The sequence below is a fragment of the Salvia hispanica genome, chromosome 5 (genome assembly GCF_029641045.1).
Source record: "Salvia hispanica isolate PSC_SH4W2 chromosome 5, Shi_PSC_v1, whole genome shotgun sequence".
In the NCBI taxonomy this organism is placed as follows: Eukaryota; Viridiplantae; Streptophyta; class Magnoliopsida; order Lamiales; family Lamiaceae; genus Salvia; species Salvia hispanica.
Genome location: NC_142696.1, coordinates 32,369,412 through 32,395,948, shown reverse-complemented (window position 1 = coordinate 32,395,948; position 26,537 = coordinate 32,369,412). Strand labels below are relative to the sequence as shown.

Below are 26,537 nucleotides of genomic sequence, written 5' to 3'. Positions count from 1 at the left end.
AGGGATCGTATCTTTCATTCAATTTCGTATTTAATTATATAAACCAAATTATACATAGAAAAGTGAAGACTAAAGTTATAGTAGTAGTAAAAATACTAAAAGAAACAAAAAGTAAAGAAGAATCCCCAATATTAAAAACTACTATAATTATAATTTTTTTTAATGAAATACACCAAAGTCAAAATTTTAAAAAGAAAAAGTAAAAGGGTAACGATAATGGAAATGAGAGTATATTTTCGAATAGAGGACAGAAAGTTTACAGGTTTCAAACCATAAACAATTACTAACTTTTACATTTAAAATTCGTCCACAGTACATTAAAATTTTCTATCCGAAAAAATAATACAGATATTTAGGGAAACTCAAATGCTCAATCCTTATTAAAAAATGAATTCTAATACTCCACTATTGTGATTCACTTAAATTACAACTTTCACTTTTCACATATTATTTTTCTTTTTTAATTTAAATGAACTTTATGGTACTATTTATTTAATTTACTGAAAATGGGGTACACCTATAACTTTAAAAATTCTATTTTTATAATTAAATTATTAAAATAATTGAGTGGGACAGATGAGTGAGACATAAAATGTGGGACACTGAATCTTATCCATACTTAAATCACCCTCACAAATCACAATCACTCATTATTTACAAAAAATCATTTATTGATACACATTACACACTAATTTAAGTAATTACTCATGAGATCATTTCTAAGACAAAACAATATGATACACGTTCTCTTTTGAGATGGTCGTGCAAGAAATAGCTTAAAAACTTGGCTAATTGAAACTTATGCAAAATATAAAATAAAGGCAATAATTCAAACACAAGAATGTCGAAGATGAGATGTTATTCACTACTGAAAACAGAAATTGGTGCCTATTCTTGCCATATTAACAGTTACGCTCTGCTTGAGACGGGCTCAAGAAACAAACATCGTATGTGATTGTCGTTGCCGTTGAGGTTGCGCGCTGCTTCTTCTTCTAACCAAATTTTTACAGCCAAGCAAATGCTCTTAGGTTGCTATTGTACAACAAAACAAAACATTACAAGTTGAATTGCATCACGCAGATTAAACTTGTCGAACTGAAGTTACAGCACTAGCTGCGTGATGCAAAGGTTAGAGATATCATCCTTTTAGAGGCTTGTAGAGGACGACAGTCACGTATTTGGACTGGAATCGGTGGGTCAGGCCAAGGGCAACCACAGACTGGGCTGATCGTTCTTTCTCCATGAAGAGGTGGTTCAGCACTACATGCTGTGGCCTTGAAGCACTAGCGTCTTTGTTGCTTTCTGAGCTAAGAACACTCGATGACAGTTGAGGTGGAACCATCAACGGATCCTTTGCAAAGTCTTCGTCTCCTGGAAAATCCTGACCGTAACTTGACTCAGGTGATAGGGGAGCCTCAAATTCTGCCACACTATCAAGGTTTTCAGGAACATAGTCCTGTAGATTCCACAAACACTTTATTGGTCAGTAAATCTTAATAAAAACTCCGCTGTGTTCGAACTCTAACTTGCAAATTTGGTATAAACCGATATTCATCTGCACAATCAATGTAACTTGTTTTCTAGGACATCATGAGATCAAATCTATGATGTAGACTTGTTCTCAGCTTCACACTCCAAAAATGCTATAGATGAAAACATATGCTACATTTGTTGAAGGAAACGGTTTGGCTATTTAGTTGAGGAAAATAATTTTCTGACTTTTAGGCATCCTGCAACCTAGATGGGGTGAAATATGCCAAAGAAGGGGTTGAGTTCTATACTATTTATAGAAAGAGCGACTAAAAGGTTGAGTGCTGTGATATACTTTTCAGATGTTAGACTATTTTTGTTAAAAACAATGAAGGTTGGGTCTCTCTCAGCATTTTAGCCATTCAAAAACATACATCAATAGATAAAAATGAAAACAACTATATCCCTAACCAATGTAAACATCAGCTGTCTAATAGATTGATCATAAACCAATCATCAATGCTCTCTATTGTAAAGAAAGTGAAACTGTGTGTTATGGTGTTCAGAGGTAGAGATCTTCTGGGCATTGAGAGGAAAATTTGCTTGCAAGAGTAAATCTGCAAGAAGGGGCAGGATGGGATGCTGGTAATGGAAGTAATGGTAAAGAGGAATTTGAGGAAGGCAATGCCTTGGCTTGAATAGGCATGGGAACTGTTAAAGGATGGAACAAGGTTCGTCTTGTTTTTCTTTTCTTTTATTTCTACTCTATATTTTATTTGCATAACTCTAAATATGGAGTATCTTTTATATAAGACATGACTACTTCACTCTCCTGCTATCAATTACTACAGGTTTCAATGACATTTTTTTTTTAATTTCTGATTTGAATTTTACTCATGTCTCATAGTCAGATATTCTCAAATTCACAAATTTTAAAAACCAAGTACTCTGTATAATATTTATTTTTGTACTACTAAAAGTATATCCATTCATGCAAAAACAAAAATCACAAATCATAATAACTCACAAAGAACATAAAGACTTTGGTAAAGGATATCCACAAACTGTGACTCAGAAAAATGCAAAGTCATTACTTATCCTATTCCTTACATCCTTACATATTTATAATTGCACAAATAGCTTAGGGATGTCATTGTCCTGACACATTTCAACAGCAATAAAGTAAGACAGCTAAGATTTAAAGTCATTTCCAGCATAATGTAAGCAAATTTCATTGAAGTAATGAATAATAATGCAGATTGTGAGATGGAGACAAACATTGAGGGGGTTTAAAAATTTGGAAAGTAATAAGGCTAAACCTTTGGGGGTTAACTTGTAATTACTTCCTAACCTACAAAACAAATCCTTTTTTCTGAACTAACACGTTGTACTGCATAATGCCCATTAGACAACCTAGATCGATAGATAGCGCCGGAATTCAGGTGACCATAACAATCACATGCTGATTCTGAGGAAATCTAGATCTCTTCGCTTCAGTCACCAGAAACTACAATGAGATCTCAATTTTCAATTGGTCACTAGAACATATTACTTGGTAAAATTTCAATTTTGACACAATATAGTTGGTATACCTTATCAAGTACGGAGGATACTCATATCGCTAGGCACTGTTTCTAAGAAAGACAAACAATTCTGAATTATGGCAATAACTAAATATTAGCTACAAATCTCATATTCTGACTACACATATATTCTACATACCTATTAATTCATTATACATTGTTTAAGGTTTACAAAATTTGGTTTGCCTATTATATTTTTGTTATATAGTATACTGTATCTAATTTGAGGGAAATAGTGTACTATGGCATATTATATTTAATAATTACAATTATAAAATGTGTATTCCTACAAAGCTGATACCTATAACACCCTTAATATACATTTAAAGAATTATACTACACACACTCCCTCCATCTCTTAAAAATATGAAATTTTGAAGGGGGGCATGACTTTTAATGCACAATTGGTAGAGTAAGTGAAAGATGGGAAGAAAAAGTGATTGAAGTATTGTTGATGGGGAATGGGTCCCACCTCATTAGAGAGAATTTTCCTAAATTACAAAGTTCATAAATTTTAAGGGACGGACTGGAAATGAAATAGTCACATTTTTAAGGGATGGAGGGAGTATTTCATATAGTTGATACTCCCTCTTCCCACTACCAATAATCTTAGTAGTGGACGACACATATTTTAGTGCAAAATTGGTAAGGTATGAGAAAGATAGAAAGAAAAAGTGGTTGAAGTATTGTTAGTAAAAAAACGAATCTCACATTATAGAGAGAAACTTGCCAAAATATAAGGGGACGGCCCAAAATAGAAAAACAAGACTAATGGTTGTGGACGGAGAGAGTACAAGATAAAAATCCTTTGTATATAATATACTCGGAATCGTGATGATATTTATCTATTTTTTTTTATATATATCATTTAAAGTCCAATACTCTTTTGTCAGTCGCACGTAACATCGTGCTAGTACATAAAAAGCCTTTTAAAGAGGGAAAAATGGGAAAATGCATCTGTCTTGCAGAAAGAAAGATTGTGCCCCTATTGTTCACAATCAACTTTCTCCATGTTGACCTCCATAACCTCTTAGATAATCTTTTCCTCATTTTTCTCTAATTCACCCTTCCTGCTCTTAGCTTCACTGACAACCTACCCTACAGCTGTATACTACACATCTGCTCGCATCAACTAATCTTGACAACTCCAATACCAAAATTCTAATAGCCCATATATACGTTTCTCCAATGATACTATTGGGTGACTGAGTTTAGGGTGTCTCAGTAGAGGAGGCAACACAGTGAAGAGAAAGGGTATATGGTCATGGAGCTGACAAAAATGTTGTAGATAGAGGAAGAGTAGGTGATGCAGGAGGGATTCCATGGCGTTATAGGTAACTTTATTAATTGAGTTGACTGTTTTCATCCACTAATACATAAATCTACTAATACATACCTATGTTAAAAATACATATTGCATGTTAATTATGTCTTGTCTTTGAATAGAAGTTGCTATTGAAAAGGCCCAGAAAGGGGAAAAAACTCCAAACCATCAAGAGTCAAACACCAGGTCTTTGATTGAGATATATGCATTGGGTTAAGCATTTACTTACATTGACATCAAGAAGATTACAAACATGGCCGCTCTGATCTGTTTCAGTTGGAAGATCGGGGATATATCTCACTTCACCATCCACGATAAATCTGTAACGAAATATGCCTGATGGCAGCACCAAAAGAATAGAATAATCCTTGCCTGTTCTTTGGAGCATTTTCCTGCAGGTAGAATTAATACAGTGTCAAAAAAAAAAAAAAGAAAAAGAAAAGAAAAGCAAACAGCTTAAGAGAATGAGTGCATATATTAAGTAAATATTGCAGGAGTGAGGAGATTCACCTTGTCCTCCAGTTGTCCCATGAACCCTCCACGACCACGCTATTTCCACCATAACTCCAAGTTATTATAGTTGGTATGCCTTGTTCAAGGGGGTGATCGACAGCTCTTTGAGCTTCATTCTGCCTCAGTGGATTGAGTGACTGACCATCATTTCTTTGCAAAGGAATTACAGGGGCCTGCCTAGGTATAGAAAAAATCAGGTACATAACACACTATAAAATCATTAAAGATGTCTTCCTGAACAAAAAGAAACAGCAGAATTTACATTTAGGTAGTGATATAGTGTTGAACGCACTTGAGGAAACCACTGATTAATAAATTTGGTAAAATAATGCCAATATAGACAAACACCAGACAAGGGAAAACGCGTAAATAAGTCTACTGTGCTAGATCCAATAGTAGAATAAAAAATAATAATTTTTACATGCATCAAAATGAAGAATAAGGAGACTGACAGACAATATATTTTATAAGACAGACAACAACAGAGGACCAAGACGAGTGCAAACAGGACTTAGAACTTGAATTCTTGAATTACTCAAGGATTAGCACAATTTTGATTTTTTTTTTTAATTCCTTCCTGATAACATTGTATCAAAGTTAATAATAAATTGTTAGAAACTAACCTAGCTTGTGCTATGCGTCAAATTCACCTTCTTCTAACCACTAAAGTCTACACAAGCTTAGGGTACTATGATCCTATCCCATATTGTCAATTAGATTCATGTCTACTTCCTCAAGTAAATTCTTTTAATCATGTTCCACCTTTGGAGATCTAAATGGAATAGTTTAAAACAAATGTACCAACAAGGTACAAAGCCCTGTCAAAACCTGAATAATGGATCTAAAATTAAGAGATACTACAAAATTCTGGATACCAATAAATGGTTCTGGCTTGCTATTACTAGGTATTCCTTCTTAAGTTCACAATTTTGTTCCTCATATGCAGAGCTCCTATACTCGTTCCAAATTCCAATTGAAGATCATGACCAAAATTTGCCCCGTGTCCCTATTTTCCTAGCATGGATATTGAGCATTAAAATAAATTCCCTGAGCACGGACTTAAGAATAATTTTCCTCTTCTAATGCTTTATGACCCCCAGACTTAACTACCTTTATTTCCTCTCTAGTTCAACCAGAATAAAACTGAAGACTCATGTAGATATTAACACTTGAAACATCTAATAACTGATATACATAAGTGAAATAGATAATAGATAATATAAATAACAAAGGAAAATATGAACTTATACATATGAATACTGATTACTGTGCATTCATATACAAATTAAATTTATGCATTAATTAGTCATAAATCATAATTACATTACACAATGTTATGGAGTATTATGTAATTTACATTTTTGTAGCATGCATTCATATATCTGTGCATATAAAATATTTAAACATTCTCTGCGCATACAAAACAAAATATAAATTCATAAACACTTTACTTTGCACAATAATTCAGTTTAAGTACTAGTCTTCTACCGATCAAACATAAATATTTTATTGGAGAATAGGACTATCCTGAAACTAAATATTTTTTGATTTATTATTCTCGAAGAGCCGCAAATCAAACATCTTACTATCTCAAATCCAGCACTAATCAATAACGTGAGCTATTAACTGGGAATCGGGATATAGAAGATATTATAACAGATGTCACAGATGGTTGGATACAAGGAATCACATCCTTTCTTTCACTATACACTTCCACCTTTTCCTTGTGTACTAGACTGCCACATGATAACTTTGAAAAAAAGCCTAATGGTATTTAGGAAAGTGAAATATTTGTAGGACTATCTGTGGCTCAAGTTCAACACAAACCTAATGGTACCAAATGCCACAGGTCAGGGATTATTAATAAGAATGCTTATGAAAGGACTTTAAAATTTTTCCAGTGGACTTGAAGAATAATAATATGATGTCACGTCAGATAAGACAATGCATAAGTTCAACAGAAACTAATCATATGCATTTATTTGGGACCACTCATTCCAAGGCTGTATATTTGTTCAGCACATGCCAACAACCGACTCCAATGAACCACAAGAATTTAAAAGGACAAGAGGTGCTAGATTTACTCCAAGACCACAACCATGTGGGATGACAATAAAACACATCCCATGCCTAGCTTTATTTCCTATTCCCACATTATTTAGATAAGTAAAACAACATCAAATTAGAAAACAGAGATCACCATATCGCCTATATACGTCCACATTGCAGGAATCCAGAGAAATGCATGCTCTCCCAGCGAAACAAGGTGTCACTAAGAGAATTAGGGATTGCACACATGCACTTTTACCCTAGCAACCTACACTCTTACCCATGGAAACAATTGAAAAGAAAATCAAAACAAATGTTAAGAGGCTGGTCATGAGATCTCTATAGGAAACTATCTTAGCATCCACTCAATGATTGGCTTGTCTAGCTACATATGTTCAGAAAGAGCTTCGGCATTTGGATCATATCCGACCCTCGGTTCTCGAACAGGATAATATAGTTCACATCAATTTCAACATCCGACAGTGACAATAATCGATAAGAATTGGCTTTGATCTAAACTTGAATTACTATATGCTATTGATATTAGTATTTCACTTGCCACAATAAGTAAATGCAGAGTTGACCTGGCTCTAATGATTTCCAAGAGCACAATAGCGACACGATAGCAATTTGCAAAACCAGATCTCCGCAAGTAACAAATTAATAGGCATAGGTTACTAACATCCGTGCAACATTCTTCAGCATTAGCCAAATAACGCTTACTAAAGCTGTACAAAATTATACCGATAAATCCAGGTGCAGTTGGATAAATAGCTGAGATCGACACAGAGGCACGAATAAATAGCATCTAGAAAGGGAATGTGAGACCTAACCTGCGACGAAAACAAGAGAGGAGCGCGAGAGTGATGGGGATCACGCGGCGGAGAGCTCACCATTAGATCAGAGGAAGCCACGCGGATTGTCGGCGCGTGGTTCGAGCCTTCGGAGACTTCGTCGCCGCCGCCATTCTCACAGCCTTCTTCTTTTCCATTGGCATTTCCCATGCGAGTAACGCAAGTGCATGTAGGTGAATGCGTATTCTGCAGGCGTGGAGAGAAGATATTAACAGAGAGGGAGAGAGAGCACGGGCGGTGGAGAGATGAGGGTTTTAGAGGGATCAAAAGGGCGGTGTTGGGGCGGAGGAGAAGGAGGCGGGGGGATAAAACTGGAATTATAAGCAATGTCAACTCAGCAGGAAATTGAGAGGATAGATCTGAGTACGTGGATTCATCCTGGTCGTCAACTTTGGATAAGAACTATTGTCGCAGTGAAATCCTCGTCGTTCAATTTCTGATCGACGAGTTCGATTGACTCACTTGCGTCTCAAATCATCAATTTCCTTGTTTAATCATTATCATTATTTTTACTAAATCGAATGACACCCAAAAATAGAAAATATACACTCCATTCGTCCATCTTTAAAAAGACATTTTCTAAATCCAAGATTCAAGAAAATTGTCTGCTCCTATTGAATAAGTTAATTATATATTAATAAAGCTATATTAATAATTTGATATACTAATTATATATTAAAATAATAAATATAGTAAGTGTACAAGTTAAAAAAATTTATTAGCTTTTAACTTTATTTTTTATTTTTATATTTGAATTTCCTTTCTATTTTTATTTTAAATTTGAATAAAAGTATGCACTAATTACATTTATGGTTCTAAAAAAAATAAAAAAAATTATACACAAATCATAAATATATGACCACAATATTATACACTTTCCATGTACTATATATGCATCCATATACTTTAATTAAATGCATAAATAAACCTATTTTTTTTCAAATAAACTAATTTTTGGTTATACGAAATTTGATCACATAGATTTGTTGCTAAGTTAAATGGAGAAAGTGAATCAATTAAAAATCAATAAAATAAATAGATAAAAATAAAAAATATAAGAAGGAATAAAATAAAATAAAATAAGTGAAGAATATAAAATAAAGAAATAACTCAACTATCGGATACTTACAATGAGAAGGACGAGTACTATATTTGTCTCGCACTCACGCTAAAGTAAAGCGTAACATTCCTATTTCAACATGTATTTTTCCATGTAATTTTTTTTCGAGTAAAATTGAGAAAAATTAAATAGAGATATTGATGTTTTCATTTTAGAAAACATATTACTTAAATAGAACAATCTATAAAAGAAAAATGTAACTACTTTAAAGAAAAAGTAATAAATTCTATTTCATCCGTTTCAATCTAAGTGAGATATTTCATTATTGCATGTATTTTGAAAAAATAATACTCCCTTTGTCCAACATTTGGAATCACATTTTGACATAAAAGTCCATCCCAGTTTTAGAGTCACATTTAGAATTTTCTATATTTGGTCATACAATTTTACCCCATTGTTCATCAAAATTATATCAAAATGCTAGTACTATCTACACATTAAAATAAACCAAATCAAAAATAAAAAAACCAAAAAGTCAAAAAGGGATCCACCTTCAACCAACTCACTTCATTTATTACACACTCCATCATCTCACTTCATTTATTACATACTCCACCATCTCATTTTATTAATTACACACTCCACCAATTTCTTAAAACCCGTGCCATAACTAAATGACACTCTAAATACGGGACGGAGGGAGTAAATAGTTAAATTGAAGAGAAAGTAAAGTACTAAGAGAAAGAATATTGTAGAAGAAAGTCTCATTTACATTATTATTTTTCTTAGTTTACTTTTTCATCACTTTAATTATTCATTATTATTTTTTTAAAATATGTACGAAAATGAAACGTCTCGCTTAGACTGAGACTAAAGATAGAAAAAATAATTTGATTAATTTTGTGAACGTATTAAATAAAAGAACTCGGACGATGGAATTATATACGTTTTGGATATTTAAATTCATTTTAAAATGGATAAGGTAACTTGCATATTAGCTTTTATTGATTTTTTTTATTTGATACTCTATGTAACTATTTTCTTTTTAATTCATTTTTTAAAATTAAAAACTTTTTATTTGTGGAAAATAATTTAAAAAACAGACATATTCTCGACTAATAATATTTTAATTATTTTTTAAAATTTTTTCTTATTTTTCCTTTAAAAGCTTATATTTTTAAGTGACACAGTAGAATAGAAGATAGTTACCCACATGCTCATATGACATATCGTATCCAAATTAATAAATACTCCCCCAAGAGCATCAATATAGTGATTTTACTCCAACTATTTACTAGGGCATGATTGGTAGCCCATAAAAACTCATAAAAGCCCATAAAATGTTGCATTATCCCTTCTTCTTCACCGTTTGGTAGAGCTCATTTTTTCGGAGAACTCGACACAAATTCCCCGGATCTCGGTGAAATAGAGAATAGAAACGACGATTCAAGCATTTCACTATCAGAGAAAATTGGTGGTATAACTTTTTCTCCGATTCTCCAACTTCCTGATTTGGAGCTTTATGCCTAAATTGCCATCCCGGTTTTCCACTTCTACAAGCACACGCCCATCACCAGAAGGCACTCATTCGCGGCAGAAAATTCAGGCTTCCGACCACCACAGATATGCAGGAGGGTACTCATTAGCAGTAGATGTGGTTGAATCTGAAAGATCAGATGTGGTTGATAATGTTGATGCTAGCCTCACAACTGAGGGGGATGTTGTTGTTGATACCATCAAGGTTGATGTGAATGTGGTAGATCCTAGAGTCGCTGTTGTTTGAGGTAAGAAAGAGAACTGAGACGGGGAGGAGGTTCCACTTGAATCAGTCGGTAGTGCTACTGGAAATGGTGATGGTGTCGAGAAAGATGTCGTTACCAAAGTAGGGGCATCATTAATGTCATTGTCATATGTATCCTAATGTTGGGATCTATCACAAAACTTCTAGGGATTATGTGTTTTCTTATCTTCTACCAAACAACATAATATTGGGAAAATGTTATCCATTCATGTGAAAACCTTCTTATGTGCAAACTCATGAAAAGGGTTTCAACGAACCAATCACACCCTAACATTTTATTAAAGTACTCTCTTTTACAAGGGAGTATATCAATGATGTTTTTGCTATGATTGGGATAATAGTTCCTAATATTGAAAAGTACTGATTGTACATCCCTTTTATAAGAGCATTTTTAACAATTTATACTAAATTCAATTTTAGTGTAAATGTTATTATCATACAGTAGTGATTTTACTTCAACCATTTACACACTATTCTAAAATTAGAAAGTTCATACTTTTTCATGGACAGACTAATAAGAAAATATGTTTATATACTTTTCAGAGATGGAGGGAGTATTATTTGTGCTGCCCAGCGGGTCAACCCCAAGCCCACTGGGTTTACCTGCTTAACCAGTCAGCCTGAACGGATTAGCCCTATTTCTAATTGCTTTATAATTTTTCAGTCATACTCTTATTTAAGTGAGCTAATCAGATCAAGCTCATCATGTTCGGATTAAACTGACATCCCTACAAATACGTACAATAAATAATTGTTAGAAGTTACACAATACAAAGAACAATAAATGCTCCGAATATTTCATTTGTGTCGTAATCGTGTAAAGACTTAACCGATGTTGTTAAGATATCAATGTTTTGTAGTTCCACACCATCACCAAACCGCTAAAATACTTGCCGTCAAAATCTAACCCCCTCTCGCCTTCGTTCGATTTTGAAGTGATTACGTTTATTTATTTGATTAAATGATAAATTGATGTCAAGTATACATATTAAGACAGGGATGCGATCAAATGCAAACCATATATTTGATACAAACTCCAAACTTTAATCCTAGCCACTAATTATTAAAGATCTGTGGTTAATATTGTGTTCAATTTCAATGTCAATAAAAGTATGTAATTTGTCAACATGGGTCAATTTTGTAACTTAATCTTCTAGCGGTTTTTGTGCTCCTAATTTCTCTCCCATCTTTCAAAACTGAAAATAATCACATATTCTTTAGGATCTTAACACGATGCGGAAAATTTATTCTGAAGACTGAAATTCTTTTTCGCCTGCGTACTCTTGGAGGTTTTTTATTATTCGGCCGAATCTTACATTGATTTCTTTGCTGGTGTTACATCGTTTTTTTTATTATATGGAGGGTTCTAACGCTGATAAAGGTAATTTCATGGAGATTCTCATCTCTCAATGCCGCAAAAGTTTTTTTATTTTTCATTTCCAGATTCGTGTTTTCAGTATGTCTCAGATTGTCACATTCGTGATTCATAATTTCCATACGTTGAAGACTGACACATTCTTGATTCGTTAATTCCATATGTTAAAGATTGCTCATTTTCCGGATTTGTGATTTTTAGTATGTTGAGTCGATTGCGGATACAATTTGTGATTCAGATTGTTTTTTTTTTTTTTTTTTTTTCCGTTGAACATGTGTTGAAATTATTAAATTTTTTGTTGAGACGTCGTAGCACATGGCTGATCCTATGTTGACATTTGTAAGCTACTGTTTGATTTTACATTGCAATCCTATTGAAATGCTATTGATTTTTTGTTGATTCAACACAAGATGAGACTCAACAATGTTTTCAACTATTTGATAAGCCGCACACTTCTATTTACTTTTTGTTGATTCTATATTGATATTATATATTATGTTGACATTTTTGTTAATTCTATTCTATTGACATTTTTGTTGATTCTGTATTGATATTCTATATTGATTCTATATTGATATACATACATAGCTGTTGTTCTATTGATATTCTATTTTAATTATCTGTTGACATTTGAATGCTTTGTGTATCAATCTCAATTATTTCAGAATGTAGATCCGACTTGAAGCCTTATGTTGGCAAGCTTTTTGAATCAGTAGAAGATGACGTTTCTTTTTATGAAGAATATGCTAACCTATGTCGGTTTGATACCCGAAGATTTGGTCACAAATTATCAAATAGGGTCAAAACTTGGCAGACTCTAGTTTGTAGCAGGCAAGGTAAACTGTTGTGTGATGAGGAAAATGAAAGCACGATGCCCGAGGGTAGTGCCAACAAGCGTAGACGGCGTTCTAGCAGATGTCTCTGCAATGCGAGACTTACCTTGAAGTACGTAATCATTGCTGGCAGCACAAGATATGTTATTAGCAACTTCATAGAAAACCACAATCACGAGATGGTTGACAAGAAGCACGTCCGATACATGAAATCCAACCGTAAGCTTGGGGGATATCCATTATAGATTCAGCAGATCATGTATGCTGATTTTGTAACCAGTATTAAAACAATTGTCAACCTAGACGCAATACGATTTCAACAAACACTTCAAGAATATAAGGAATTCAACGTAATATCAACATAAAATCAATACGATTTCAACAAACACTTCAAGAATAGAAGGAATTCAACGCAATTTCATCTTAAGAACTGCCTAACAACAGAACAGAATAATTAACAAATTGTTTTAGCAAAAAAATCAGCAAAGGTTTCAACACCAACAAAGAATTACTAAAAATTCAACATCAAAACAAAATCAACACAGTTTCAACATATATAGAATTCCTGCGTTTTTTTCAAAAAAATCATCCCAAAATCGAAATTCGCTAGGTTTTTAAGCCGGAAAAACAACCACCTAGCCGATAAAAAAATAGAGAACTTGTGTAAACTAGGGTTTTTGCTGGAAAACTCACTCCTCGAGGATTCAGCAGGTTTCCGCTCAATTTTTTGCTGTCCAGAACTCATTGAAAATTGCTCCTTCGTGTCACCACTGCTGCTTGGAATTACTATTGTGCCGCCACAGATTATTGCCGATAAGGTTGAGAGAATCCAAAAAGGCCAAAAGTTTGAATGAGGGGAAATTGAAACGGTTAATTAAATGTGAATAGTGGAAGGAGAGAGGACGAGGGATCCGGGTTTACACGATCTTTCTCTTATTAAATCATCAATCATATTATCAAATTGTCTAAAATAGCTTCTGTTGCCAAATTCATAAAGGTTATTGACATTTTATTCTAGAAAAATCTTAAGCGTTGATTTGTTAAATTCAATGACTAAAATTAGAGTTTGGAGTTTGTATTAAATATATGATTTTCATTATATCATTACCCATACCCATGCCCATGTATAAACGTATTAACTAAGGAAAAAGGCGAACTTATGTAGTAGTTTTATGTTGAGCTAATATATCTGAGTATTCCATCCATCCGACTAACAAAGTGGGATCAACTAATCTCGTTATTATATTGGGATTCAAGTTTTGAGATTGTCACTTAATAGTAGTTTGCGGCTACAAATTACTTAATCGTCCCAATTAACTTTATGTAATGATTATATATGTCTTCTCTTATTTATTCGATTTTGAAATATATTGAACTTAGTTATGTACCTAGACATATATGCAGACTAGAGTGAACTCAAGGATACCAAAAATTTTACTCGTTGAAAGTTAAGTAAAGGTGCACACGTTGAAATTTTACTCAAGGATACCAAAAAATTGATATATTCCGCACACCCACAAATATAATGGGGAGTAAAGGCGCCTACACTTATTTGTTAAAAATCCATTTTCCCTCGATTAGATTATATAATGATGGAATTATATGTTTTTTTTTAAATTTTAATTTAGATTTAATGTTAAACTACAAAAGCTGAATATGTATCGTGAAAATCTAACTATTCAAAGCAGATAATGATGACATAGGATTATACCAAATCTCATCTTTTAAAATGTAAAAGGGCAGCACATTTGTCCATTCGGAAAAGGAGAAAGAAATGTTTACATTTTTTCTTTTCTGTTTATCAATACACTTCAAAAGAACTGTCTACTTTAAAGGGGAAGGAAGATCATCAATTAATTTGTATAGAAAAATTACAACGAGGAGAAACAATTAATGAGTAACAATATGAAATGTACAGTAATTATTAGGTTAACCGAATGCTTTGTATCTTCGCATCTCACTAAAACATAAATATGGTCCCATAAATTTTGAGCTTGTAACGCTAGATTGGTAAAAAATCCAACCTGTTAATTACTATGATCCTATCACTACAAAAATTTATGTATCTTTTAAAGATAAAAAAAATGGAGACACAATTGCTAGTGTTTGAAAATATTTAAAAATAACTAATAGTACTATAATTTAGGACATAAAAAAAAGCATTCATAAGTTGAGGATAAATTATCTTAATATTTTGCTTATTTTAGTTGACACACCAATAATAAGGACATTTTATAAATCATTAATGTTATAATTAGATACACAAATTAGTGTACTTGGTAACCTTAAAAAGTGTATTTTTTCTTTCTTTTTGTTGTATACAATGTTTCATTTAATATGACAATTGTATATATACAAGTATACAATATATATATCTATTTCACTCAAATATTTTATCAATTTCTTTAAAAAACAATGTTCCATTTTTAAGAATTATACGAGGCATATATAGTAGTCATTTGTGATAAACTTTATGTATGAGCATTATCTGTAGCATCATTCTGGTTTACACCTAATTACTAATTAGCATTATTTGTTTTCTTTTTATATACTATATTTTTATTTTAATATGCCAAAATTATACTAATGTAATTATTTTTATGTATTGCACAAAAACAATAGCTCAATTTGTATGTTTCTTTATACTTTCAAATATATCAATAAAGGAATAAATTGACCTTTGGTTTTATTTAATTTTTAAATTAATTAATGATGTTAATAAAAATGTTTAAGGTATTAAATAGTAGTGTACTAGTACAAACTAATATATAAAATAAAACAAATATAACTAATGTGGACTAATTAACGAGAGCAATATTCGGTTCACATAAATTATGTAGTACTAGTATTTTCTCTCTAGAAAGAGGAATCAATTAGCATCCAAATTCCTTAGGTAGTACTAGTACTCCTAGTATGTATTAGTAGTACTATCTAGTAGTACTACATATTACCCTCCATCCATGAATAAGAGTCCCATTTAATTTTGATACGAGTTTGAAAAAATGTTAAGAAAAGTGAGTAGAAGAAAGTTAGTGGAATATGAGTCTCACTTGTATATATTAGTTTGAAATAATACTGTGAGGGGAATGAATTGGTAGATTGTGGAGTCTCTTTACCATTTATAGTGATAATGAACCGGGACTTCTATTCACAGACAGACAAAAATAAAAAAATGAGACTCCTATTTGCGGACAAAGGGAAGAAGTATTAGTTTAATCATCAAAATGCGTTTTATAAATAAAATTAATATCAACTACTATTACTATTCATCCAACTACTTTCAAAAAGTGAAATTTAATTAGTTATTATTGACTCAATCATCAAACAAATTTTGGAAAGTGTATATGATAATATGAGATTATAATATCGTACTAGAGTATAAGCTTACCAAGTACTCTCTCACATAGTTATTTGTTAATTGATACAATTTTTTTTGGCATGAAGATTAAAAATAATGTGTTAAGTCCAAGATGAATAAAGTAAGAGAGAATAAAATAAGCTAGAGAAATGATTATTTTTGCCAAAAATATAATAACTTAATTAACATAGAATTTTCCAAAATAGTAATATAACTCAATTAACATGGCTGTTAATCATATCAAGGTGATTTTATTGAATGCTATATTGGATTTTATATATTCAGGAAAGTCCATATTAACGTAATATGTACAGGATTATTAATTAGATTCCTTAACAAAATTAAAACCTTGCCACTAATTTTTTTTTAGAATAATCGTTTTTCTCTTAAAGTTTGAATGTTCTCATTGTTGCAGCTTACAAGATGGGTATTGTATTTAGGTTATATATATAATTTCATTATACATATATATGTCCTCAAATAAGAACATATGAAGATCATTTCGAATTGATCTCTCACCTGCACCGCATTAGGGCATAAAATGCTTCGTTGATCATTGAGTTCATTTTATTTTTGAAAGAATGTTAATTCAGCTCAGCCAATAGTATAAAACATTTAATCCCAAATAAAATCATATGAACATATATATGCATTATTTATATTTGTTAGATCGTTATATTTTTTGGCAATGATGAAAAACGCGGTTGCTACTAAATATACTGAAAGTCAGAAAGAGGGAAGAAACAATTAAACTGTAAAAGCATATAAAATAAGCCAAAAATCATTAAATAAGACAGCAAGAACCAATAAACCCTAATAATATCTCATCTTTTCCCCATCAAATTGAGATGAACCTCAATTTGACCAGCCAAAGATTTGAACAACTTCTCTGAATTACACTATAGAAGTAAAATTAAAAATCAGTCCCATTTCCTTAATTTGGATGCTGCCTTGAAATATTTTTTTTTAAACAAATCCCACTAGAAATCCCATTTTGGAAGCTCATTGAGGTCAAAATCAAAGACTGGTTTTTTAGGCTGGTTACCTTTCCACACCTCATCTCTGGCCTGGCCAGAAATCCCAGCAAACCCTTCAAATTGTTCTATATTGCAGGATGGTCCAAATTCATCGCCATGGTTGGACTTGACACATATCTCACAAGAAAAGGAATTTTGTGATTCGGCGATTGGGATTTTGTGATGAAAATCACCCCTCTTGCCATTGACCGACAAGGGATCCTCACTCATGACCGATTTACCCTTGGCAACAGATATGAGGTCACGAGGAGGAGAGATTCCCTTGTGGTCAAGTGGCTGAGGAGAGCCCTCTGGGGGTGGAGGGGGCCTCATTCCCCTCCAGCCACGGTCGGGATGCTTCCTCATGTGGCCGTGCAACGACTTGTGGGTGGGGAAGGGTTTGTGGCAAACCGGGCAAGGAATGAGGGTTTTCTCACCGGTTTTCTCACCTTGGAGCTCCATGGATTCGTGATTCCTCTTGTTTTTCTTCTCCGTGTGGATCCTCGTGTGCCCTCCTAGAGCCTTCGGGCTGCTGAAAGACCGGGCGCAGGTGGAGCACTCGAACCGAATCACAGCCGGGATCTTGAGCTTGACTATCAACATGTTTCAACAAATTAAATCACCTGAAAAGGAATTTAAGTAAAAAAAAATTGAATTAGTTATAATAAAATGTGATTTGCTTAGAAGTAAACAAAGGAGAAGTTGCTATACTAACAGAGAATTTGATGCTGAATCGAATGTGAGAGTGAAGAAGTGATGGAATGAAATGAATGAGGTGCTTAATAAGCAATAAGCCTAAGAGCAATGATGACACCCAACTAACTAAGAGATGAGGATACATTAATGCACCAAATTCATTTTATTTTTAATTATAAGAAACAATGTTATTAGAATTAAGATAAGCTAATTAAGCGTGTTTATTGTTTTGAAATTGGCTTAAATAAAATTGCAATTGACGACGGTTTCATTGGTTTAAATGCATGCATGGATTTTAGTGAGAGAGATTTGAGTGTTTTGAAGAAGAGCCAAAATATATGTCAAATGAAAAGATAGTCTGCTCAAACTTGTTGTTTCCTGTTCCCAATAAACAGTTTGCTTCTTCTACTTCAGAATTTCTCCAGAATCAACAGATAATTTTTGTTCCTTTTTCCCTTTGATTGAAAGAATTGATACCTTTTTTTGGTTGAGCTAATAATAGTTACTCGGGAAAAAAATCTCTCAATTCGCCAATTGGGTATCGAAATCCGGCTGTTTTAATAGGAAAATAATTGGAACCAAACCAAAAATATAGTACTCCATTACTATTGTCTAAGTTAATAGTAACTTATTTTAACATATTATCGCATGTTTCTATTTACAATTTGCATAAATCAAAGCTGGATTTGTCGTTTTTATTCATTTATTAGAAGTTAAAAAACAATAAATTAAACTTTGTTTTTTAATAAAAAATGTAATTAAAAGCTTACATGTACACCAATTTTTAATAAATTTAAATAAAATAAATATATAAAACAAAGTAAATAGTAACTAAATTGTCGGGGCTATAATCCCCTCATCGAATTGTCTTTAGAATGTTCAAGATAACATACATATAGTATTTGGAATTTTACTTGAAAAGTATAAACTACTTTTTTATTAGTCAATTCTTGAAAAATATTATGAACTTTTCAATTTTGGAATAGTTAAACAACATACAACACCATTTATTTCTCTCCCTTACTTTAATAATTATACTATACATTAAAATTTCAGTTCAAATTAAACAAATTAACCTTACATCAAATCCTCACATTCAATCAAATAAAATAATAGAGAAATAAATGATACCGACAATTGAAACAATCCAACATAAGCAAAAAATATTTGAAACTGAAAGGAGAATTCTGGAGCAATAATTTTTAGATAATACATGATCCATTCCTTAAGCATATTTGTGTACATATTTGTGTTTAATAATTGTGTGCTTTAACAATATGATTGTTTTTAAATCTTATAGCAAATTTGGTGATGATTATACCCTTATTGCAGTAAAAGTAGCTTCCATCAACTTAAAACTACAAAAGAATTTAGACCATAAGATCTATAATAGTAATATTATCAAGTACACATCTCTAGTGGATTGGATGATTAATTTTATGATAAATAAATAGTGTCAAGTGGCATCTGTTCAGTGTGTTTGAATGCTTGATTAATAGGAGTCTGTACTTATTTTTATACTCTCTCCGTCCCTTTATAGTAGAGACATTTATTTTCGGCACGTGATTTAAGAAAAAAATTGTTTTAAATAAGTTAAGTAAAATGAGAATAAAAGTAGAATGGAAAAATGTAAAGAGATGAAGAGAGAGTAAAATACCTTTTGCCTGAAAAAGAAAATGACTCAGCTACAGTAGGACACCCAAAAAAGAATACGACTCAGCTATAGAGGGACGGATGTAGTATATCTTTCCAAGTATTTGGTTTCTTGGAATATTTAGAAGATTATTTAAATGATAAAAGATATCAAGAAACTCCTTCTCGAATGCTAGATATAAAAATATGTACACCGAGCAACAAGCCACTCGACACCGTGATTGGTTTGCAGTAGAAGATTTGTGAAAGTAATAAATTCGCATGATTGAATCTATTTGGGTGGTTATTGGATTAACCATAATCCGCGCTTGAATTTACAGATTGCATGAATTCTACGTTTTAGAATTAATTACCGTTAGTTAACGAGACAAAGAATAAAAGGTGACTTGTGACTTCTCCACATGACAGATTCTTCATACTCTAACGTAGTTCTTCTAATTTATTCCAGATATCAAAGTTTAACTATTGTGTGGAAAAAACTTATAAAACTAGATCTAGAAAAGAGACATAATTCTCTTTACGATAGAGATGGAAATTTCATAATCCCCAGAGTGTATTTTCGAAAATTGCATCTTGGAGGCTAAGGTTTAATTCTCAAATCTTTTGTCTCATGTCAAATCTCCTTTATATAGAATTGTGATGGATTTCCACATGAATACATAGAGGTTGGATTGGGTCTGACCTGTGCTGGACTCTTAACTTATTAAATTGAGCTCACATTTAATTCAAGATCACAAAATATTACTCCAGTATTTTGGATCACTATTAAAAATAATATTGGAAGTCCTTCCAATCCCATATTGATATGATGAGTAATTTGGGCATCCTCTTTTAGTTAAATTATTTCTCATGTTTGAAGTCAGTTACCGACTATGATTATATAACGTCAATACCAAGAGTGGTTTAGTTCAAACATTATTTAATGAAATAAATTCCCACAGATATGAACACCTTTAGTGCATATTATCAACCCAAACTTGTCTAGGGCACAATTTAGTAGTACAAGACATTAACTACTACCACCCATGATATTAAGTTTATCGGATTGCAAAACAATCACACCGATCGATAAGTCAAAATAGTGCGTAATTAATATTGTAAAACCACCCATGATATTAAGTTTATCGGATTGCAAAAAAATCACACCGATCGATAAGTCAAAATAGTGCGTATTTAATACTGTAAACTCAATATTAAACAACTATCATTGAGATCTCTTCTTTTAGTAAGTAACAATAAAGAATTTGTTGCCCTATTAGATTCGTCAAGTGCTATATTACACCAATATTGTTAATCTCGCAAGGCAAAGAAATTTTCAGACTAACAAATGGAACCTTTCACGATTGACAATCAAAGTTTTTACTTCTGCAAGCATGGACGCAGCCAGGAATTCATATTTTGCAATTTATAAGTATTTTCGAAGGAGCAATTAATGAGTAAATTGAAATAATTTTGCTGTATAACAAATTTTATGTATGTATATGAGAAATTTGAGTGAGGGCATTTGCCCCTTCTGTCAATAGACACACAGAACTGAAATCAGACTAAATAAAGTTTACATATTTTACATGGGTGAGACCAATCGATTGTTATTACACAGGAATGCAAAGAAACATGCATGTAGCCTAATTGAACTATCTAATTCATGTACAGATACAATTGTAATTACAGTTTGCTAACTTGTGCTAAACCTTCTATGTATATATATACCTAATCATGGAGTAGTATTAAAAAGTAGACACACAGAAAACCAACAAGTACTTGACTTAATGAATATAGAGGCACTGTACAATATGAGGCAGCATCAGCATCAGCACATCACCAGATCACAGTTCCATGGACATCAGTATCTTATCATCGTCCGAAGTTGAAGAAGAAGCCTCCTCAACCACCTGCGGGGCAGAGATATTCAAAACTAAGGTGCAAATTATAATTCTCCAACTACGCCGATTGAATGATATAACACTATTGCACCACAAATGCAAAGGCGCTTGATGAGGCGACAAAAAATTACCTAAATTACAACCATTGGAATAAATTACTTCAATAGTAGCGAAAAAACCAACGATTGTTCTTAAACATCACTTTACAGAGATGTGGACCTCTACAAAGTCTTGTTTAATACTAGTAGGCCAGTGAAGAGAAGACAAGTTTATCAATGAGAAAGGTCGAGACAGCATTATGTCTAGGGTTAGGAAAGGCGATAAAAGATTAGCAGTGGTGTTAAACTTTAAAATTCTTGTGGGCAAGGGAAGGTATAACTAAAAAGAAAGTATTCATTTCATAGCTAACAAAATAATAATTTTTAAAAAATTACTCCCTCCGTCCCAGAAAGATTGTCCCATTTTCGTTCACACCCGTTTTGCAAAAATAATAATAAATAGTTAAATTAGAGATAGAGTAAAGTAAAAGAGAGAATAATGTAGAGAATAGTCTTACCTACATTATTCTTTCTCTTATTTTACTCTCTTTCAATTTTACCTATTTATTATTATTTTTGCAAAACAAGTGCAAAAAATGAATTGGGACAATCTTTTTGGGACAGAGGGAGTACAAATTTAGTGCATTGGGAGAGTAGGAACTCACTTCAAAACCAATCTTTTTGTACAGATCCTGGGCAGAATTGTTATCTGCATTCACGTGAACAAAAAGCTGCTTCATCCCTGTTTCATAAACCAGGACAAAGTTAGACGGGCAAATGGGATATGCTGTGTAAAAGTAAACAATAGAGAACAATGATTATTCAAATTGACAATACAAAACCTGCCGTTGTGGCTACATCGGCAGCCAAGTATAACATGTTCGAAGCAATGCCCCGGCGGCGAGCAAACTTTGCCACACAAACATTAGCGATGTAAGCATATTTACAGGTTTCTAAAGCCTCTTGGCCAGCCAGAACAGCAGAAAGTTTCTTTGTTTTCTGCAGAGAAAAAATAAATCGTGTCTGAGGAATGGCCTTCTTATAAAGCAATCTTGCAAATACTGAAATATTTATCATTCATTTCCACTTTCGAAAACTAAATTACACAGATCAAAATTGCTCTGTTGAGTATAAAAAAGTGCATCAGTTTGACAGATGAAAGATTGTACCCCGAGATGTGTTTCCCCTTGCCTGAATTGCTTGATGCTTAGATCCAATGTTCCCACGATACTGTTCAGGACTGTTCTTCTGACATTTTTATCTTCTTTCTTAATCTACAAATGTCAAGAAAAAAAAGGAAAAAAATAAAGAATTTAAGAATTTCCAAGGTAACTGCAGTCAAGAAATACTCCAACTCTGATAATATTTGGAGCATGCATATACACAATTATAGATTACACTTCATTAAACATGGTTATAGTATCCATAATTCTATGAGATTTTTTGTTGCACCGACAATCTTTTGCAAACATATTCAAGTACTTCTTTTTCAATAATTATTTACACATAATGCAGAACTTTGGAATAAATATCATCAAATAGGTCATAGAATGAATGATTGCTGAGCCTAATCAAAACTAACAGAAGGTAATGATTTTATTCTTTTTCTAAATATTAAAACATAAAGAGAATGAATGAGATTCTGGGAAAAATATATCCAAAAAATTATCTAAAACTGACACAAGTGCATCACAAGATCTAATAGTGTTGTTAAAAATCTCTGCCTAATTCTACATAGGCACTTCCAAGACACTAGGGTGTCCTTTGCCGCTTCCTGGGTTTTTTCCGGTGCCATCCCTACCTAATTAAGGGAGTATATTTCCCTTTGCAACACTGTGAACTAAAAAGAAATAAACTAGCACAATTATTAAAAAAACTCATGCAATGATTCAGATGACTTACTGCAACAAAACAGAAGCAGTTCAATGACTTCCCCTCTTGTCCATGACATCTTCGCTTCAAAGCATAAAATTCCTGCCAAGTTTAGAAAATATAGTATAAATTCCTCACAAAAAAGGAAGTAGTAGAACAAGGCTCATGAAGACGTCATAAAGTTAAATTGCGATTAGAAGCTATCGAGTTTATCCAGTACAAATCACCATAAAGAGAATATTAACGGTTTATAGGGGAAGGTTGATGTCTAAGCAGACTTATTGCACGGCGTCCATTGATATTCAATAAGTTCTTATAAACAAACTCAGGAATACTACTTTACTTAGTCGGTTATCAATATAACGGCTATAGGGACAGCTAGCCATTCTGAAAAGTGAAAAGTAGACGCTGGTATGATAAACACTCAAGTGAATTCACTGGACTCACCTCCTCAGCATACTTTCTTTTGTAACTATCAACATGCCTGAAACATCACATAATTATCTACATCAGTTATTAGCACAGTGAAGCCTCCAACATAGCTTAAACTAGAGATTATTGACCTCATATAAGAAAAGGATTCCCAATGGGCTTCTGCTCGGAGCCATGCTGCTGTCTGCGATTATTAGTCAGACATGGAGACAAGAATTCTGAAGTGCTTTTAGAAAAAGAAATGAACCACATGGGACATATAATGCATTATGAATTGTATTTATATGTATTTATTAGAATGAAAAAGAGAGAGCAAAACCAACCCAATATTCTTCATCCAGTATAGCATCACGAGCAACAAAATGGCCAAATTCTCGCCTTCGGGCCCCTGTACATTCGTGGTCAGTAAGCTGTGGTCGATCAAAGGAGAGCTCATGTAGCTTTGATATCTCATTCTTAGGAAGAGCCAAATTCTGTGTGCTTTTTTCTTTATTACAGTGAACTTCGAGATTCTTCCACCGATAGTGCCGAGCAGGAAGAGGTTCCCTGAAATGTTTTTATGTACTCAGGGAAAAGAGCCAGATTAACGATGACCCAAAAGGCACAAGTAAATGTATTTACCAAACAATTTTAAACCAACTAAATTTTATATTCAAATTTTCATTTCGACTGTTTGCAATCAAAGATCAGTTAACTTCAACAGTTCAACCATGAGTAATCTAAATTGGCTTCCGAAGAAACACAACATTCATATGAGTAACGCATTCAACACGAACTTAGTTTCCACTTGCAAATGGTAGCAGCCATTTGTTTATCTTCAGCAGCAGTGAGGGGATTGCTTTTGAAGAACTGGGAAACAACAGTGCCATTATTACTAACAACCAACACACAGACAGAAAAAAGGATTCACATGTCATTTCTTGTAAAATATGCTAGGACAAACATTTCATTTATTGATGCAACTAGAAAGAAGCATTATTCCTTCACATCTCAACCCAACTAAGGGGCCAATCCTCAGATTTTCCAGGCGGCTTTACCATGAACATTTCATTGATGGACTTCAAATCATAACTATAGTTAGGATCCCGTAAGTACATGAACTTAACAATCAACAATTATTAAATTCCTCAAATGTTTAAGGTTATTCAAAGATCCCCTGCCTTTCTTCTAAATGCTACCATAACAAAACGGTTAAAACCCATCATTCTTTCACTCAGGCGTGGCTCCCGAATATTTTTTATCCAAATGATTCAAAGCAGTAGAAATATGCACTTAATTCCAATAATGATACATTATGCAAACCACCAACTAAGCCTGAGTCAGCAAATGTCCAGCAAAAGACAGGTGCTTATGTCCAAATGAAAAGCATTAAAGATTCATGAAACAATTTAAGAAAAAAAACACTAGTTTCCAATATCAGTTTTTTCACTTAACTTTTCCAAAATCAGTTTTTCACTTAACTCTTCCAATATCAGTTTCTTTTCCTTATTATCATAAAGAAGTTTTGCACTTAACAATTCTCCCAAACTAATCAAAACAAAAATATATGTATGGTTCAACAATCACATAGAAGTCTAAAACCAATCACAACAAATTCAACAAGAATGAGGAATGAGTGGATTTTCCCTCCACATAGAAAATTGAAAAAAATTACCCAGTAAATATTGCGACAACAAGCAGAGGCTGGTGTTTGATTGAGGGAAGCAATCCGAAACGGGTGGGACGGACTCTGAATTGCGGCAGGAAATTTCCGTTCAGCTCCATCATGTTGTGAGATAAAGGAAAAAAGAAGACTTTTTTTTTTCTTTTGGGTTATCTGAAACGCATCATATCCATCAAATATTCAATTGCAACAATTAGATAAATGAAATGGGAATTTGGAGGAGGATTTGAATCAGAGCAAAATTTGGAAGTAGTGTAGAGAAAGAATCCCAGAAATGGTAAGAATTGAAGGCTGGGCAGCCGGATTTGCTGTACCCAAAATGGGTCCACAGATAAAATTCAACGACTTTGCGTCAAAGCAACCAACAAAATGGCCGCCGTTTCTGTGCTAAAGTCGCATTACTATAGCCTATGCGACTCTACGCAAGTTATTATTATTATTATTATTATTATTATTATTATTATTATTATTATTATTATTATTATTATTATTATTATTATTATATACTCCTACTACTAGGTTTTTATTTGTAAATAGAGTTTACATAATTCATTTTTCATAAATAATCTATGCTGTTGTAGAGGAATGAAATGCTACATATCTTATGTGAGCTCATTATATGAGCTCATTATATGAGCACTACTCTCATTTGATGCACATTTAACGTTGTTCGTTTCGATTTATATATTTAGTTTGATTCTAATACATTTATAAATATTATTGAAGTTTTTAATTTCTCAAAATTCAAAAAAATCAAAGCTCGATTTGCTCGTTTTCTCTATAATTTCAAATAAATTAATAAACGACTAAATCGAGCTTTGCTTTTTATGAACTTTGTAAAATTAAAAACTTCAATAACATTTTTTCATGTATTAGAATCAAACTAAATATATAAATCGAAACGAACAACGTTAAACATGTGTCAAATGAGAGTGGTGCTCACATAAGGTATGTAGCATATCATTTCTCTGCTGTTGTATACTCCATCAAGCAAAGTTTAGAAATATGTTTAAAACTTCGACTAAACTGGAAATGCTACAAACTTGAACATGAATTATTGATGT

At 32.7% G+C, this 26,537-nt stretch overlaps 2 protein-coding genes and 1 long non-coding RNA gene across 3 annotated transcripts; 1 reads left to right on the top strand and 2 right to left on the bottom strand.

The window, feature by feature from the left end:
* Nucleotides 1–789: 789 nt before the first annotated feature.
* AKINBETA1 (5'-AMP-activated protein kinase beta-2 subunit protein) lies at nt 790–8,092 on the bottom strand. The gene is made up of 4 exons (XM_048085161.2): nt 7,773–8,092; nt 4,888–5,063; nt 4,607–4,769; nt 790–1,456 (listed from the first exon to the last, which is right to left on the bottom strand). The coding sequence occupies exons 1-4, from the start codon at nt 7,941–7,943 to the stop codon at nt 1,139–1,141; spliced, it is 828 nt and encodes a 275-aa protein (XP_047941118.1). The 5' UTR covers nt 7,944–8,092; the 3' UTR covers nt 790–1,138.
* Nucleotides 8,093–11,896: 3,804 nt separating this feature from the next.
* LOC125187303 (uncharacterized) lies at nt 11,897–13,202 on the top strand. The gene is made up of 2 exons (XR_016130351.1): nt 11,897–12,035; nt 12,695–13,202. It is a non-coding gene; the product is annotated as an uncharacterized LOC125187303 (long non-coding RNA).
* A 7,917-nt stretch (nt 13,203–21,119) lies between these two features.
* Nucleotides 21,120–25,785, bottom strand: LOC125186304 (GCN5-related N-acetyltransferase 6, chloroplastic). The gene is made up of 9 exons (XM_048082654.2): nt 25,465–25,785; nt 24,134–24,356; nt 23,942–23,994; nt 23,826–23,862; nt 23,409–23,480; nt 22,676–22,780; nt 22,349–22,505; nt 22,172–22,248; nt 21,120–21,477 (listed from the first exon to the last, which is right to left on the bottom strand). The coding sequence occupies exons 1-9, from the start codon at nt 25,575–25,577 to the stop codon at nt 21,412–21,414; spliced, it is 903 nt and encodes a 300-aa protein (XP_047938611.1). The 5' UTR covers nt 25,578–25,785; the 3' UTR covers nt 21,120–21,411.
* Nucleotides 25,786–26,537: the final 752 nt, after the last annotated feature.